The sequence below is a fragment of the Anopheles funestus genome, chromosome 3RL, assembly GCF_943734845.2.
Source record: "Anopheles funestus chromosome 3RL, idAnoFuneDA-416_04, whole genome shotgun sequence".
Taxonomy (NCBI): Eukaryota; Metazoa; Arthropoda; class Insecta; order Diptera; family Culicidae; genus Anopheles; species Anopheles funestus.
The window spans coordinates 54,074,138-54,092,357 of record NC_064599.1 but is presented as its reverse complement, the minus strand read 5'-3'; the positions used below and the strand labels follow the sequence as shown (position 1 = coordinate 54,092,357).

General features: G+C 38.6%; 1 protein-coding gene across 3 annotated transcripts; it reads left to right on the top strand.

The window, feature by feature from the left end:
* The first annotated feature begins 2,017 nt into the window (after positions 1–2,017).
* LOC125768777 (retinol dehydrogenase 14) lies at positions 2,018–12,131 on the top strand. Of its 3 annotated transcripts, none has more exons than XM_049436876.1 (4): positions 2,018–2,296; positions 8,201–8,369; positions 8,511–8,649; positions 9,232–10,138. In XM_049436876.1, exons 2-4 carry the CDS (start codon positions 8,247–8,249, stop codon positions 9,954–9,956), a joined length of 987 nt encoding a protein of 328 aa, XP_049292833.1. In that variant the 5' UTR covers positions 2,018–2,296; positions 8,201–8,246; the 3' UTR covers positions 9,957–10,138. The 3 variants fall into 3 exon arrangements, with proteins under 3 accessions (XP_049292833.1, XP_049292834.1, XP_049292832.1); XM_049436875.1 differs by lacking the exon at positions 9,232–10,138 and adding an exon at positions 11,249–12,131 and having other exon boundaries at positions 2,020–2,296; XM_049436877.1 differs by lacking the exons at positions 8,201–8,369; positions 9,232–10,138 and adding an exon at positions 11,249–12,131 and having other exon boundaries at positions 2,019–2,296.
* The last annotated feature ends 6,089 nt before the right edge of the window (positions 12,132–18,220 follow it).

Below are 18,220 nucleotides of genomic sequence, written 5' to 3'. Positions count from 1 at the left end.
CTTGACCATTATTAACATTGTCTCTGTTATTAAGCGCGTACATTGTGTACCATTCGATTATGTTACAATTTGGTATACTTTTGCCTGGTATTTATTCGATAATAAAAAAAACAATATACAAACAGCATTTCCTGCATATTTTTGCATTGCAACAACAAAAAAATGGAAAAGATAAAAGAAATTTGCATCGATTTATCGATTATAATTTAAATTATTTAGATATTGCAAATCTGTGTTTAAAATAGATATTTTAAAATCAGTTTGAAGGTGCATTATCTCAATTTGCTCGAGGTTCGAAGATGGTGAAAATTAATTACGCCTACATGTATGCAATTATATGATTTATACGATCAGTCACTTGAATATATAGTTTCGGCAGATTTTTAAATTGCCTATCTTAAGGCGTATTTACTAAACAAGATATTACTTCAATTCAAAAACAGTCAACGAGCTCAATCCGTTCCAGTGTTTTTGCCGTGTTGTGGAATGGATTTTTTATGTACAATTTGTATGAAAAGTAAAATTATCTTTTCCACATCAAAAGTGCTCACACAGCATAAAAATCTATGGTCTCCGACGATCATTTTATCGGTTACTTATATGAAACGACGATCATATAATTTTATTCGAAAAGATCAAAATCTACAGAAAATATAATGCGTGCTTGAACGAATTAATCAGAATGCTCTGACTGTGATAGGAAGTCCATTATCAATGATCCATTCGGTAAGGCATGTTTGTTAACTCGAAAGCTAAAAGACATTCGTGCTTCAGTAGTTTCTGTCAATTGTTTGATGGATCTAACGCGAGATATATTACACAAAAGCTGGCACTAAATCGTCAGCTTGTGCAAAATAGTAAAACCACTAATAATTCCATGAAAATAAGACCAAAACAGCTGCAATTACTAGCGAAAGTAGAAATATAGATATATGGTACTGTTTGTTGCGCAGAAGCAATGGACGTAACTGTTTGGCGCGAAATGGCATTTCCCTCTCAATGGACGGTTGACTTTTATTGCCGACTCAATGGTGGATACGGCTTTCACGCAACTTGTCAATAGATTGGAAAAAAACTTTTCTAATCCTTACTTATATTATATGTTTTTTTCAATTTTCTGAAAATTTTATAGATCAAATTATAAAATTTGGTAATCAAAAACGATGTAGTTGAAAATTAACGCATATATTTGTATAATTTAGGACAACTGTCAATAACAAACGGTTTGCCCTGAATTTGGCAATGTTACACGATTGGTTCATGTTGTTCAATTACACCGACAGTACCATTTCAGGGCGAAGGTCGTGCACTTGAAATCGATTTGCAAATGATCCTCTTCCTAGACCACTGTACGCTGTCCAGTGTATAACAAGCGGTTCAACGAATAAAGCACACGATTTTTATAGAGCGTTTTAGTAAAAAGATGTGTTTTTATATACTTAGATAGAACTTAGGTTAATTTTATTCCTTAAATACTAATTTTGCTAATTACTAAGCTAATTTTAAAACGTGTAATTAAATACTTAAAAATACGCTTAGGTTGATCCTCACTGCACCATGGTAACGGATGAGTAACGCTTTAGCCTTGTCTTTTACTCCAAAGGCTACATGGATGGTAGTGTTTCTTTCTTGCTTCGTACGATTGAGCAAGTACACACACTGCTGTTGATGTTAAATAAAATGTAAATACAAATACATAAGTATAAATTAAAAAATAAAATTAATTGAATAAAACATAATTTTTAATACTATTTTAACACATTATGAAAAGTGTAAGAAACAATTATAGCTTCTCTCAAAAACATCATATAGTTTTACTTACTGAAAGTAAAAAAAGGGATTTGAAATAAACAAACACATATTTATTTCTTTGGAAAAAAAAATACATTAAACAAACGAAAAGCTTTCCCTACATTACATACATTGCCAGTGTGTATTCATCAAACAACGCACACCTAAACCAGCTTGGTACGATCGCGCGATCGCGAATGCACCTTCGTCCGAACGGCACGCAGCACAGCGATTCAATTCGTTCGTAGCCGTCGAATCAGCAAGACGGTTTTAGTGTGTTGGCGCTCGTCTGAAGCTTCCGTCAAAGCCGTGTGCGTCGTCTTGTGCAGTGCGGTACAAAGTGTGTGCCACTTGCATTTCCCAAAGCGTGTGCGTGGGTGCATCCATTGTAACGGTGAACTTTAGCGCAAAAGTTCAAGTGCTTGGACGCGCGATCGCGTTGTGTGTGTGTGTGTGCGCGTGCGCTAGTGTCAATTATCGTACGATCGTTCAACACAGGTTAAAGGTTAGTGTTGAGATTGAACCGGTGTAATGATTTGTTTGCATGCCGTGAAACCATTGTGGATGCTGGACCATTATATATAAATGTATATTGCTAGATTAGGATGCAATAGAAATCCAAGTAAATGACTAGAAACTCAAACACAAACACAACTTGTATGCGCATGCATACAAGGGAGAAGAAGTTAAAGGAGAAAGCTCGCTGTAACCTGGTGGAATGTAGGAAAGAGCAAAAATGGGTCAAGCGGGTTTTTTTGGCTTTGGTGCACATAGAATACCGTTGTCCCGGATGGCTACGAGACTCGTCTTTCAGCCAGAAAGCTAATCAAAATGTACATGAAAAAGCTTTCCTATAGAAGCAATAGAATAGGACACGTTGATCGCCCTAACGTTACCGATCGTTTCGATTTCACCTTCGTCTCGAGGGTTTGTCCTTCATACCCTCCGGATGTGTTTCGTAAAGCTAAAATCGATCTATTGCGAAAGATTACAGCCGCCGTACGGATTTGGAATTTCGACCCCAAAACCTCGTGCCATACGGCTTCAGGGTAAGGTTTCGGGCACGCAAACAGCTTAAAATTGAGCTCGCGATCGCGAATTACAAAATTGCGTGTGCCGAAAAGCAAAATCAAAGAAACTGTCAAACCTCCTCCAGGTAATCGTTTGCAATTTATGGAGACAACACCACACAGTCAAGGTTACGGGCTATCGTGTCCCGTAGGTTTGGTTTGATTCTCGTTTGTAGCATTTCGCAAAAGGAATTGATTATATTGGGAGGAACAGCGTCACATTGTGTGATGCAGCTTCGCGTAAACGTGTATAACGAGTTTGTCGTTTTGGGTTTCTTCCACTGATTTCGCTTTGAATTGAAATGCTTAAATTTGCGTGCTTTTTTCTTTCTATTCAATCTTTGATTACACCACGCGTTGTATAATAATCAAAGTCATATAAATCAGTGAATTGCGGAAAAATTATATATTTTTTTTATTACATTAAATATCTTACACTCTCGTGAAAAACGTCACAACTTGTTTTAAGGTGCGCCTTGCTCATGCTTTATTTATTCATTCTCACGTGCATGGTGTTTTTCCTTTACTGCGAAGCGAGCTTCCGTTGGTGTATGCATTTTCATAAATCTTGAACAATTAAATTACCGGCCAAGTGTTTACCAATTGACGGGTGATCGTGAATGCGTCGTTAGTGGTGTTTCAATGCAAGCACTACCATATGTACTTATAAACATATCTTCCATTTTACAGCAATGTGTCAGATCGAGTAGATATTTTGTTTTACTGAACCACAGACACAACAAGCAACAAAAAAAGGGGCATTTAATAATAACTTTTAAATAATCATTAGCTTAGATGACCGTGGATTGGCTGGTGCGTCCGGGCAAAGACAAAACAGCAAATTTGATGTTGCTGTCGATTGCAAATACGCAGTTTTGTGCTTCGGAATTCTTGATGTGAAGGTTAAAAGAAGTAAAAATAGAAATGAAAACGTGTTTTTTTAGATGTTTTTTTTTTGTATATTAAGACATGGAATCAAACTGGTATCGATTGACCATTCCTGTTGGGGCGAAGAAAACTTGTTCTTGAATTAGATTTTTGCATTCCTTTCTTCCTGGTGGTGTTTAGTTTTTCTTTTTTTTTTGCTTAATATTGCAAAAAGTAAAAGTTGTTTGGGCTCAATCAAACTTCGGATTAAAACTTCATCCAAAACTTCATTCCAAAATTTAAGCCACGCGTGTAGCTTAAGGTTGAAGATTTTCTATTTAGGTAGCGACATGGAAAAAAAACCCCTCCCCAAAAAGTAATGGCATGTGGTAGGTTTCGCTTTCATATTTTACATTAAAAAAAAAACAAAAACTTTTTTAACAAACGATAGGGTTTTTGGTGGCATAACGACTTTGTTCGCCTACCGAAACGAAAATCAGCTAACAGCGCGGGAGGTCATCTTTCCGAAACGGCTCCAAAAACCTTTCCACGCGATCAGCTGCAGAAACGTTGCATAAGCGATGTTTTGTGGGGTTGATGATTCACATTTGAAGTCACTCCCGACGCAATCGCTCTCCAAAGATATCCAACCTTAACTTGATTGGGGCATAAGGTCGGTAAGGGAAAGGGTCCAATTTTGATAGGTTTGAACATACCTGTCCTAGCCTAAGAATGCTAATGCAAATGCATAACATCTGATATCGATTCAAAAGCGAGGAATGATACTGCTTCGTATTGCATCACGGTTTATAATCTGGTGTCGTTTCGTGGGTTTTCTTAAATAATTATATAATTTACATATTGCTTCTTTTAATGCGTCGTCTACTTTCATTGTTTTTCGTCACAACTTTCGTTATTTACGATTTTCTGTCACTAATTATTTGTTTTACAATTTTTTTTTTATTTACAAATCCTACAATTCACTGACATCTTGATGGTGACAAAGTTAGTTGATAAATATGTAGTTTCGAATAGCGATCAAATATTCTTCTTCCGAGTGCCTCAAAAACCCTTATCCGTCTAAGTATTCTTCTGTAACATGTTCTATGGCTGAATTACTGCCTGTAGTAACCAGTCCTGACTTTGAAAATGGCTTTGAGATTTAACCATACCCACACGGGATTGTTATTCTTGTATGTTGCTCTTAAGGCGATTTTTGTATTGTACATTAACAAAAATTGACCAATTACTCAAATGCTAAAACAGAGCATTAAGGTGAAGATAAACAAGTTATTTATTTTCCAAAGCAAATCGATTAGATTGAAAAGAAATTAATTTTTTTTTAAATTTTTTGTTTATATTTTGTACTACAAAATCCCTGTGCTAAAACTTCGAAATCTGTGTATATCAGATACGGCGTCTTTCGGGGACGAACTCGTAAAAAAAAATATTTTAACAATTTCTTTGTTATCATAATACGGTCAGGCCGTTCTTCAGGAATAAAAAAAAACAAATTTATTTGTTTGACAGCTCGAGTAGCATACAAAAAATTAGTCAAGTAAAATTGCTTGAACTCTGGCGAATAAAGTGTTAAAATTATTGGTTCAACAACCAAGAAATTTCTTCCTCGAATAACTTTTTCACTTGTTCACAGACCACTTGCATGCCACGGCACCACAAGTGGTCTGTGAACATCATTCAATCTTTCATTTGAGATACAAAAAGATTATTATGTTCCTCGATACTTTCCAAACGATTAGCAGAGAACAACAACAAAAAAATAGCCCACAAAGACGAAAAGTTTTTTTTATGTTCAAGATGTCCTTATTTGCCTGAGAGACACTGTATTTGAGTTAAATTATAATTTTTGGGTCAGTTTTTTTGTTTTGTATTTCGGATAATTTTGAATGTAATTTTATCTGAAGTGATCCTAATCCTAATTTTGCTCATTTTTGCTATCTTCTTCTTTTGTAGCTTTAAAATCTGAAGAGGTCGTAGCCTGTAATTTCTTTTATTTTATTCGCCCATAGCCGAGTAGTCAGTTCTGCGTACGAAGGTACGGTCCGAGTGGGATTTGATACGCGTAGTTAGTTGTTATAGGTTAAAATTATAGCCCAATTGTACAAGTTAATATAAAGAAGAGCATCAAATTTAAAGATCGTAAAGAATGTTTTTAAATAATTAGGAAAATTATGCAAAATTGGGTATTTTATAATTTTGGCTTTATTCCAAGAGTAGAACTGAAGGAACAATCTACCTTTAAAATATCAACGAAGAGGCAAAGAAACACCACAAAGAGATCAAACCAAATCAGCATCGATGATATGCAAATAAGGGTACAATTGAACGAAACATATTACCGCGCATGGCCATCATACTTCATGACAATAAGAAGTTATTTATGCTGCGGCTTTATGTGTTAGAATTGAAAAAAAAAACACAGTCGTGTTTTGTGGTAAATTTTTTCTTCTAATGGTACTTATCTTGGTCAACATATCCGGGTTCGTCAGCCAGCCAAACAATTCTTTTGGTGCAGACAAAAAAAAAGCTTTGGAAGTATTTTTTTTTACCCCCTGTTTTCACTCGTTCATATATCTTACGCCACATTCAGGTAATTAGCATTAAGCGTTCTGTTCTCGTATTCGGTGCGGTTAAGTGTGGTTCAATTGCTCACAAAATGTTTGTTCGTTTTGTTTGCCTTTAACGAACCATTTTGGTGGAGTTCGGTTCAGAAGTTTTAGGGCATCCTGCAGGTTTCGACAAGCAATCGTCATCCATGCCACGGCACTCGAGACCGGACGAGGCAGAAGGCAAAAAAACGGTGCTCGTTCGTGTCTTTGTAGCCAAGTGGCCAGGAGTGCTAAGTACTCTGCGACGCTGAGGAGTGTCTCCTATGTTTGGTGTAACTCAAAAAAAAAAAAGTTGAAACCAAAGGAAGAAGATATGCATAAAAAACTACAAATCCACAATCCACGATAAGCAAATATTGATTCAATACGCTTACGAGGCAGCATTTATTGCGCTTTTTGCTAGCTCATTGCTATTCCGAAAACGGAAGATGCAAATTGAAATTATTGAAAGTTTGCAACAAAAAACAAAAAAATAAAAGGAAAAAAAATCCCAGAAAGATGTCGACACGTCGGTGCACGACGGATGGTACTGTTGGCGACGGCTTCCCTTTCGGATGCCGTAATGGATACCGGCTATTTGACGGTGAAGGTTATGCTGAATGCGCGTGAACAGGTGAAAGATCGTAGGAATGCCACTGCCACAAAGACACGAAGGTTCAGGAATGTTCCTTGTTGCGCGGTGACGTACGATCGACGTAAAATGATCGAAGTTTTTTTTCGTTGTTGTTGCGATCGATAGTGAAAATAAAGATTACGCATGAAATATTTAGGAAGGTCTTAATGAGCGATCGTTGCTTCCTTAAATGGCCTCCAGCAACGTTTAGTTGGAGTGATGAACCTGTTCAGAGACTTTTGAGTGTGTATTTTGCTGAGTCATTACACAATCATATGGGACCATGTGCTTCTTTGTTATCGTAGAAGTTTAATAATAAATGAGTGGAAAATTGGGACGGATCGTAACTTTTGAAAATTCTATTTAAATAATTTTATTAGCTACGTGAGATTTAGAGGCGTAATTTGAGTGTATCACTAAGCTAATTAATACTAAATTACTCTTACGTTTTTTGGTATTAAAACCTTATGCCATGTTCATGCGCGGCACGTCTAGTTTATTTCTGGCTTTATTTAGCTATAGATGGACAATTAGTTCTGCTAACGAGAACATACAGTTTGAATGGAATTCGGTACCGCTCCTGTAAATTGGTGGATCTACATCACTACTACTAAATCTCCCAAAACGTAGATGTTTCTAGATGAGAAAATGCTATAATAAAATGAAACAAATTATGGCATCTTTTTAAATTTTAATAGAAACTAAGCATGAAAAATGTATTGTAAGCATATTTAAAATCTAGAATTGTGTATGCTCCACAAATGGTTTCACGGCTGTATTTAATATTGTTACTTTATTTTTTTATACTGTATTTGTTTTTAATGTACAGTTTTCTGTTAGTTAAACATACTCACAATTTTCTCATTATTTGATGTTCATATATATTTTTCATGTTTAATTTTTAAAAACTATTGCACAGTGTACAGAAAATTAAAAACAAACTGGCAGAAAAATAAACACAACAGATAAAACACAGTTGAAACTTAATTTCCCATCGCACACGTGCGTCAATAGGATGGAAATAACAACAGAAAGCTAATTTCCGGCCAACCGCGTTGTGCATGAATATTTTTGTATTAAAATTTATACCGAATAAAAAAATCCACCAAAAAACATCAATCACTGCACAAAGTCTTAGTCTAAGTTTTAGTACACCCAACACCCCTAAACTAATCCGTTTCTTTTCTTTTCCGGTGTAACTATCTCTATCTTATTTTTTTTTCTTCTAGCCCACTTACCCCACACTGTAGAAAACAAAAACAAACAAACAAAACAATGTCGTCTCTCGGGTTCAACGATCCGCTGACGGCGATAGCATCCGTGGTTACGGGAGTTGCGATCGTACTGTCACTAATCAAATACTACCTCTACCTCACCTGCGGGCACTTTACCTCAACAGTAAGCATACTACGAATGGTGAAAGCGTCCGGGAGGGATTTTACGTTCCATTAAACGTAACGTGCCGCATGGTTGTTTCGGGGTGGTTTTTTTTAAATTATTTTTTTTTTTGATTTTCGTTTGTTATCCCATTCTGTGCAGCGAAAGATGGACGGCAAGACGGTGATCATTACCGGTGCAAACTCGGGCATTGGCAAGGAAACTGCCCGTGATTTGGCTAAACGAGGCGCTCGCATCATTATGGCCTGCCGAAACATGGAAACGGCCAAGCAGGCACAAGGTACTATTGACCATTTAATACTATTTGTAGCGATACTAACATAACGTAGTTTGCAGCTATTCGATGCTATTCGTTTGCTTTAGTTTGATGTGGGAGTTCTTCAGCTGGTATTTTATGGCCAAATGTGGTAATGGAGGAAACGGATCACTTAATAATAAGAATAATATAACTCAATTAGTTTGTAATTAACCACGTTAGACATTAAGTTATCCTAAATCCTAATTACAGCAAATCTTTAAAGATATCTGTCGATAATCATATAGACTTTAGCAAATCGTTGGTACTAAGGTTTCATAAGAGATGGAAAAGTCTATCCACTCCACTTCCCTTTCGAACCGCGAATTCGATCCACCTGTATATACACGATCAACGATCACTCTCGTCGCGTCGAAATTCCAGCTTATGTATAGCCGATAAGCTTTTGTACAAACTTTGTTTCCACTTCTACCGCACGTGCATGTCCGGCATGTTGTATAAAGGCGCAAAAATGGCTGCTTGTGTATTCTACCACACCTTCACGCGCGATGTATCCAATCCATGTCCCACCAGACCCGCGATGAAACTTGATTTTCTCCTCCGCAGATGAGATAGTGAAGGAAACGGGCAACCAGAACGTTACTCTGCTGAAGCTTGACCTTAGTTCGCAAAGTTCGGTTCGCGAGTTTGCGTCGGAAGTGCTCCGTACCGAGCGTAAGCTGGACGTACTGATCCACAATGCCGGGTTTGCCGAAACGTTCCGGAAGTCCAAATCCGTCGACGGTATCGAGTTCACGATGGCGACCAACCACTACGTTCCGTTCCTGCTGACACACCTGCTGATCGATCTGCTGAAACGCTCCGGTCCAAGCCGCATCGTTGTGGTTGCGTCCGAGCTGTACCGTTTCGCATCGGTCAATCTCGACAATCTGAACCCGGTGGGTAGTTTGCCGGCCTACCTGTACTACGTGTCGAAGTGTGCCAACATTATGTTTACGCGTGAACTAGCCCGCCGCCTCGAAGGTACGTCCGTCACGGCCAACTGTTTGCATCCGGGCATGATCGATTCCGGCATCTGGCGCAACGTACCGTTCCCGCTTACGCTTCCGATGCGCGTGATCAGGAGCTTTTTCAAGACGACGGCCGAAGGTGCCCAAACTTCGCTGTATCTTGCCTGCTCGGAGGAGCTACAAGGTGTCAGCGGCAAATACTTCATGGACTGCAAGGAGGCGAACCTAAGCGCTGGTATCTGCGACATGGAGAAGGCACGGAAGCTGTGGGATGAATCGGCAAAGCTCGTGAAGCTTACTGAGAGTGATCCCAAAATCTAATCCATTCTTCCCATGTCCGGAATTTTGTCGTCCAGAAAATTCTCCGTCCATGCAGGAACTTATTGTTCTTCTACTATTTTTGTGGTTTTTTTTTATTTAGCATTTTACGTCACATGATCCTCGGTGTTCGATAAATAAATCTGTTGATCCGTCGTTTAACGGGTACGCTACAAGTCACTGAACCGGGCGGTTTTTGTGCAGTGTGAACCAATAAGTTTGCCGTGTTTGTGTTGCGCTTTACGCTCGTTCTTGACTGTATTGTCCATTTTTGCATTACTTGCTTCATTTGCTCGTGTGATTGTTTTATCGTTTACAGTATTTTACGCTTTGCTGACGTGTTATTTTGCGCTAACCTACTTTTCCAGCCGCATGCCACATTACCTGTACGAGAAGGTTCATTTATTAAAACTCATCAAAAATTGGCTATTTGTTTGTTTTGTTGTTCGAGTAGTTATTTGCTGACAGTTTCATTATTCATTGAGTTTGTAAGATGAATCAGCAGAATACATGATAGGTTAGTGGGTTAATATTAAAACTTCGAGAAAGTTTTTTTTTCTTAACGTTTTCTGAAAAATAGATTTCATTGCTCATGGCATGTAGAATCAATTTATATCATCTTCATTGCTTTTTATGGAATTATTTATAGTACAATAAAAAAATTGTTTTTTTTAATGCAATTACAGTTTTGGCACACACTGTTTAAGTGGAGTTGAAAATTTTATGAAAAGTTTCAGTTCAAATTCTGAACAGATTTTCGAATAAATACTCTTTTTAACTTGTTATTTTTCTAAGTTCAACGAATCAAATATGAAATATAGCATTGTAATAGACTTATTTATTAAATGTTTGATGTTTATCGCAATCCTATTGTTAACTAAAAGTGGTTTTTCATTTACTTCAGTTTGCTGAAATATTTCACGTTCGAAAGCTTTCCGGAAAGCTTCTTATATGAAGTACCATTTACACGTTTCGCGAAAGAGAGAGAGAGAGAGAGAGAGAGTTTAAGATCAAATTGAGCTTTCTAAAATTAATATTACTTTTAAAAAAAATTATGAAATCTATTTAGCGTACCGATCAAACATTGCCATACTAATCCAAAGCTTGTTTACAAAATTTAAACGCTTGTTTTGGCTGCTCATTAACAAATTTGGCTTCGTTTTGGAATGTTCACTTTAATAAAGTATAACGATAATAGTTTCTGAGACAAAACTCTGCTAGATCGAGTATGCTGAGTAGTGAAATTATGTTTTTTTACTTCGTTGCCATTTACTAAATGAACGCACCCCTTGCAGAGGAAATAATGGCCGAAACGGGAAACACTAAGCTGCTCATCAAGCACATCGACATCAGTTCGCTACCATCGGTGCGTGCTTTTGCGAAGGACATTGTCGCTACGGAGCCCGTAATCGACGTGCTAATACACAATGCTGGTGTTGCCCAAGGTTTTAACAACAAGGTAACACCGGACGGGCTGGAGTTTACGATGGCGACCAACTACTATGGACCGTTCTTGCTGACCCATCTGCTGATAGATTTGCTAAAGAAGTCCGACCAGGGTCGCATCGTGATCGTGTCGTCGAAGCTGTACCAATTCGCTTCACTCAACCCGGCCAACATTAACAGCATCAATCCGATCAATTATTTCTCACTGTTTCCCATCCATCTGTACAATCTGTCCAAGTTTGCGGAAATTATGTTCACGCAGGAGCTGGCCCGCCGTCTGCAGGGTACAAAGGTGACGGCGAACTGTCTGCACCCGGGCGTAATCGATACCGGCATCTGGCGCAACGTACCGTTCCCGATCAGCATTCTGTTCAAACCGATTCAGATGTGTTTCCGCACGCCGGAAGAGGGCGCTCGGACTAGCATCTATCTGACGGTGTCACCGGATGTGGAGACGATCAGTGGCCTGTACTTCCGCGGATGTAAGGTGCATCAGCTTAATCGGCGCGTACAGCACGTTGCCAGGCAGCATGCGCTGTGGGAAGCATCGAAAAAGCTGGTAAAGCTGACGGACGAGGATCCACAAATTTGAGTGTGGAAGAAGCCATTTATTGTTCCACCGCTCGACGGTTGTGATGTACGTGTTTCTTTAAGCGATAAGGGATGTAATAAACATTTTTTGGTGTGCATATTGTGTGCCAGTGAGTGGTGGTATTGCCAGTTGAAAATTAACGCGCTGTTAGTTGATTACTCTTCTTTATTTGCGTGAGGAGAAAAATATTTAAATTCGAATTGCTCTTACTCAACTTGCAGCTGAGTTTTGGATTTTATTCGCCTGAAAGTATGCAATATTATTTTTTCATTGGTTTATATAAATCTGTAAAGTTTATACTGTTTCAACTGTTTGCTTACACCAACAGTATATGAAGACAAATAGAATTCTAAGAAAATTACGCAGTGCGACAACTCATGTAAAAGAATTAAAAAAGCTAAGTCTTGTCAATAAAAAAATGAACCAAGAAAAAAAAGAAAATGAATCACGAATCTAAGCTGAAAAATGATTTCAGCATGGAAATGTGGCATGTGAAATCAATGAAATGAATTTCCCAACGATGAACAAGATTCGTTAAAATTTTAAATTCTAATTACTTACAAAAAATCAATTAATCTTTGAAATGGAAACAAGTTAGTATAAAATCCTGTGTGTTTCGTGGATTTATTTGTTTTTTTTTCTACTTAATAATTTGATATTTTAAATCATTTTTCATCTTGCTACACGGTAAAATAAGTCTTAATACGGCCTGGCCATTCTTAACAAGCAAAAAAAAATAATAATTTTCCATTACTCTCAGATATTTCAATCGTATAAATAATGCATAAATCCCGTAACAACTAACAACTAGGATCATAAATATTTTAATCAAATTAAAAAGTATCTTCTACTTCAAAAACGATTCATCCAAAATGATCTATTTTGTCCCAAATTTATTAGCACGGTTAAGTGATTCTCAAACAAAACGCAACGACAGCCAATAGTTGGCCCAAAATTAACCTCTCTTCGTGTCTCTTCGTGGAACACTTTCCCCAATTTCCACACCGAGTTTTCGCACGCTGCAGCACGCTCACATCGATTTCAATTTTATTTACAAGTGCAAGTAAACTATATTCCGCGCCCGTAATTCGGAACGGAAAATTTAATTGCACAAATACAGCTACTGAATGGATGGATAGATGAAGCATGTTGATCCAGGCGAAAGTTTGTTGGACGGTAATAATTTTCCATTCATTCAAAATGCGAAGCAAATCTCTCACACAATCACAACAGTACCCCGCGGGCTATTGAACGGAAAGGCGGCAAACGTGATTGATAAAGCGACGGGCAAGAGGGAAGGAACTGTGAAAGTAAACCAACGAAAAAAAACCCCCTGCGAGAACAGTTGCGTACCGTTTTCGGGTGATTATTGTCCCGTTGATTTTCCATCACGGCGATGCACGATCGTACTCGCACAACTAACCGTCCCTCTTTGCGCTTGAGGGTTAATGGTTTGGGATGGAATTAGTATTACTTTTGACACTTGCCGAAGCACTGCTTCCGTCATGATGGTACGCTTCATCCGTACCAGCACTCGTTGCCGTTTCGTTCTACTTAGCGAACCGTCGAACCGCAGACGTAGACTAGCAAAATTTTTTAATTGGAATTTTTCAGAATTTTCCTCCAAAAAAAAACCACCGGAAAAATAATAAGACTCCCTGTTGTCCCTTATCTGCAAGGGAGGATAAATCTTCGTCCGACAAACACACGGATGCAGCATAAGCACGACGAGCGGTGGGCGAGGCAACGGACGATACTTACAGAAATGATCCAACCGTTCCCATTTGCCGCTATGTACAATGTAAAAGAAACACATGCGAGACATTGACAACCGAATGAAAAGGTGAAGAGACTGTGGAAAGAACACAGAACGAAGAACAAACTTTAAACTGAAGAATGTGTAAACGTACTGGAGCATACATTTTAAATTAACCCTCACCCAACTGCAGACGGGTACACAGTGTGTGTTGTACTGTCCTGCTGACCGTATCTAGAAGTCTACTGCAGCATAGTGTCCATTACTAAGGGTGGCATAAAAAAAATTAAAAGCAGATGGCGAGATGGGAGATGAAGCGAGACCTTGGCAAGAAAGGACGATGTGCGAAAGTGAACAAAAAATAAATAAACACAATCCAACCAACCAACCAACTCACGGCAACTCAGGCAAAAGGACGAAATGTACTAGAGATGCCAAATTGGATGGGTGACCGAATGTGCTCCAGTACCCAGTGTGTGTGTGTGGGGAGTATTTGTCTACTCACAGTCTGTCAGCTTGCTTTGGGGGACAGTTGCAAATCCTGCACAAAGGGGTTTTTTTGGGAACTGGTTGAAGTGTACGTAAGCTCCTTTTCGTTCACTAGTGTGAGCCGGCATTTTGTCGGTGGCATGGGGTTAGTCAAATTTGAGCCTCATTTTACATGTCCATCGTAGTGTCGTAGGGGAAGAGACAGGAAGGCAGGGGTGTTGAGATGATTGGAATGAAACCGATAAAGGAAACCGTTCTGCGAAGGAGGACTGTCGCCACATTCGAGTGTTTCACTTGACACCGGAAAGGATGTCGTTATGCACAAATCGGTGGAGATGATCATGGAGATTCTCATGTCATATTGCATATTGGGCTCTCGTACTGTTGCTTTGTGTGTTTCCATATGTTCGCACTGTCGCAAAGGGGATGGGACTGTACGAAGGTTGGTGTCCTTGTGGTTAAAATCACTTCAAAATAAATATGGTTGCAAATCGTACAAGTGAATGAATAGTTTCATTGCATTGAGCAAAAAAAAAACATTTCAATTAAACAAATAAAAATGGATGGCACATGTGCGACTAATTAAAAAAAAGGATGTTAATGAAAAACGACAGTGAAAGGAATGTATTTCTTAAGTCTTCTGAACTCTCACTTCAGAACGATGAAGAGGCATTAGCCTCTAATACTTCAAGAGGCTAAAAAATGGGTTTTTACATATATTGCATACCTTTAGGCGCCTAACAAAAAAACCCGAAAGCAATAGAAGTAAAACATATAATAACTTGTCGTGTTAATAAACAATAATTTCTCCGTTTTCAATTATTCATTAAAATAAAACTTATTACCTTTGCTAATGATTTTGTGCTATGGATGTTTATTTCAATTAGTTATTTTGTATTTGAAGTTTAAAAATGGTAATGCTTCACATTGAAAGATTTTTAGTAAATTTATTTGACGTCGAAATAAGTATTTCGATAAATTGAATTTAATTTTTCTCTTCTCTTCGTAATATCTCTTTTTTTTGGTTTTCAGTGTTTTTTTTTTTTAGATTTTCATTCCTTTATATGCATCGACAGCAAACCAATGGTTGTTGTGTTTAGCAAAACATATGTCAACCTTACACATTTCCCTAGAAGCGGTAATCGAAACCAAACCCATCCTCAACATTACCACGAGCGTCCAAATCGTGCCCATCGATTATTCGGATGGCTATTTCCCATTGATCGAACTAGCAGGACATATCCCGCCTTACAAATATATTCCCAAACAATTTTCCCCATTTTCCCCGGTTGTCTTTGGCATGGTTTTTTTGCCTTCGATTTTCCAACGCAATTGTAATTTTCCAAATCAACCCACAGCCGGGCCCGGCATGGAGGTGCCGATCCTCGATCACCATCACCTGTCCTCCTTACCTCAGCACTATTTATTCGCCACACCCGGGACGGCACGGTTCAAATATTTAAACATTCCCGTCACGAACCTATCCCAATCGTTATCGAAACCATTGAAAGCAATCCAATTCAGGAAACGGAAAGGGGGCACGGCATCCGGATGGTCACCAGCAAATCGATGGTTGGGTGGAAAAATGAAATGCAAACAACAAACAGGCAAATTTTGCCAACCGCCAACCGATTCCGGTATGTACCGTGCAGGAACCACCGAAAACTACCGGACTTCAATCTATCTGTCGTCGGCGGTGGTTTTGTGCGCGCGTGTGTGTATTTTGTAGGAAGGTTTGTAGCGAATTTTTCCAACAAACGTAAAGAGAAATCTATTGAACTTTTGGCTGAAAGACCATCGCTTCCAAAAGAGAAGGACAAAGGAGAGAAAAACGTGAAGCATAGAGTCGTTTGTGAAATTAATTTTCAACCTGCTCTTCAATGAATGAAGGTCTTTTTTTATCCTGTCGTGTGTATTCGATTCGATGTAAGCGGACGGATATTGCCTTAGAATTGATGAATATCTGAGTCAAAAGCATCATCGGATGATGGAAAACATGTAATCAAAATTCTGTCGAGCGGTTTGTACTTTGCAGTTGTACCACAGAACCACAAAACGGTAGAATTGATTCTTTGAGCATTATGTTACATGCGTTTAAAATTACGTTGGTATGGTCAAATGTTTCTCGCTGTGCACGTGCTTAAGAGTTTAGTACCGGTGGTGGGTTGAATTTATTTTATCTCATTGTTTCTTAAACTATGTACTTTCTTAAACTTGTACTAAGTTATAATATTCATTTTAATGTAGTAATTGAACTGATTTTGGACATTGGACATTACATTTACTTCACTTAATTATTCTACGCTACTCCAGCTTTCAAACAAAGAAATTGTTAATAATTATAAACTTTCAGCTCAGCGATTTTGTAGTGCAAAATTTCATCAAATGAATTAAAAACGTAAAAAAGTAAATTAGTATGTGATAAACGGCAATGGCAACGGCTCGAATTCTCGCGTAAGTCGAATATCGTTCAATATGTCGTTTATACATCGTATTATAAGATTGAGCACTTATTTTCATTTTACATATCATATCCAACACAAATATTTTCAACTTACTTGGTAACTCGGAAAATTAGTGTACAGAATGGAGTGTCAAATCGTATGCAGACCATACTCCATTTAGGATTCCATTGGAATGACTATGCTGCTGTAGGTAAATAATATCATGGAATTCCAGAAATGGCAAGCCAAGACACTTCTCTTGAGGTTGTAGTGCTACATAAGAAAAAAACCAGTAATATTAGGAGTGTCATTGACAGTGTACGATCTTTCAGATCAACATATCGGTGGGCTTATAAGGCAAAGTCGCTGAAGAGAAGATCATTATTGGACTTCGCAGAATTTGAAAAGTCATAGCTGCTGTGTCATTTTGGTGATTGAACTTTCCACTAAACAAAAGACAAAAGTGGGCTTTAGGACTTTTTAGCATCTTCAACAGTTAGTATGGAAATGATCAACATTTCGCGTTATTGACATATGTATGTGCCGTTTTCCAGCCCAGAAAAAACTATCACTATAACTATAAATACAAAATGTTGGATTACGAAACTAGGCTTTGCAACTAACATTACCATAAGCAGCTTCGGAACAGGAATAATGTAAATGAGTTTAGCGTTGGGTTAAAAGAGTGCAAAGGAATGTTGCGGCCTATAGAAATGCGAAATGTAGGGATTTTTTAAAGAGAATTACCAAGAAGAAAACGAGTGGGGATATCGCAGAAAGTAGCTCGGAATCATCGATACAATCTACGAGAAGGCCGGCAAATAGTAAAGGTTCAGCAAACAAAGGATTTGAAGATCGTAAGGATTTGGGACCAGGAAGAACTACCCGACGAGTGGAAGCTGGGTGTCATACACCCAGTGCACAAAACAGGCCACAGGCTAGACTGTGCTATCTTCCGAGCCATTAACGCTGCCTATAAGATCATGTTCCGAATACTCTTCTGCAGACTGGCGTCCCTTGCCACAGATTTCGTCGGAAGCTACCAAGCTGGATTTGTTGGAGGCAAATCGACAGCCGACCAAATCTTTACTCTACGGCAGATCCTTCAGAAATGCCGAGAGCATCAGATCCCTACGCACCACCTGTTCATTGCCTTTAAGGCGGCCTACGATACCATAGATCGGACCAAACTATGGAACAGCATGCAGCAGTACGGATTCCCAGGGAAGCTGGTACGGCTGTTGAAGGCCACGATGGATGGGGTGCAGTGCAAGGTGAGAGTATCGAACATGCTGTCGGAATCGTTCGAATCTCACCGGGGTCTGAGACAAGGGGACGGACACTCCTGTTTGCTGTTTAATATCCCTCTTTAAGGTATCATGCGAAGCGCGGGCTTCATCATCCGGGACACGATTTTCACGACTTTGCTCCAATTTCTTGGCTTCGTGGATGCCATCGACATCATTGGACGGACGGATCGTGATAGAGCCCGACTCGGAAGCAGATTATCAGTTGACGGCAACGATCTCAAGGTGGTTGA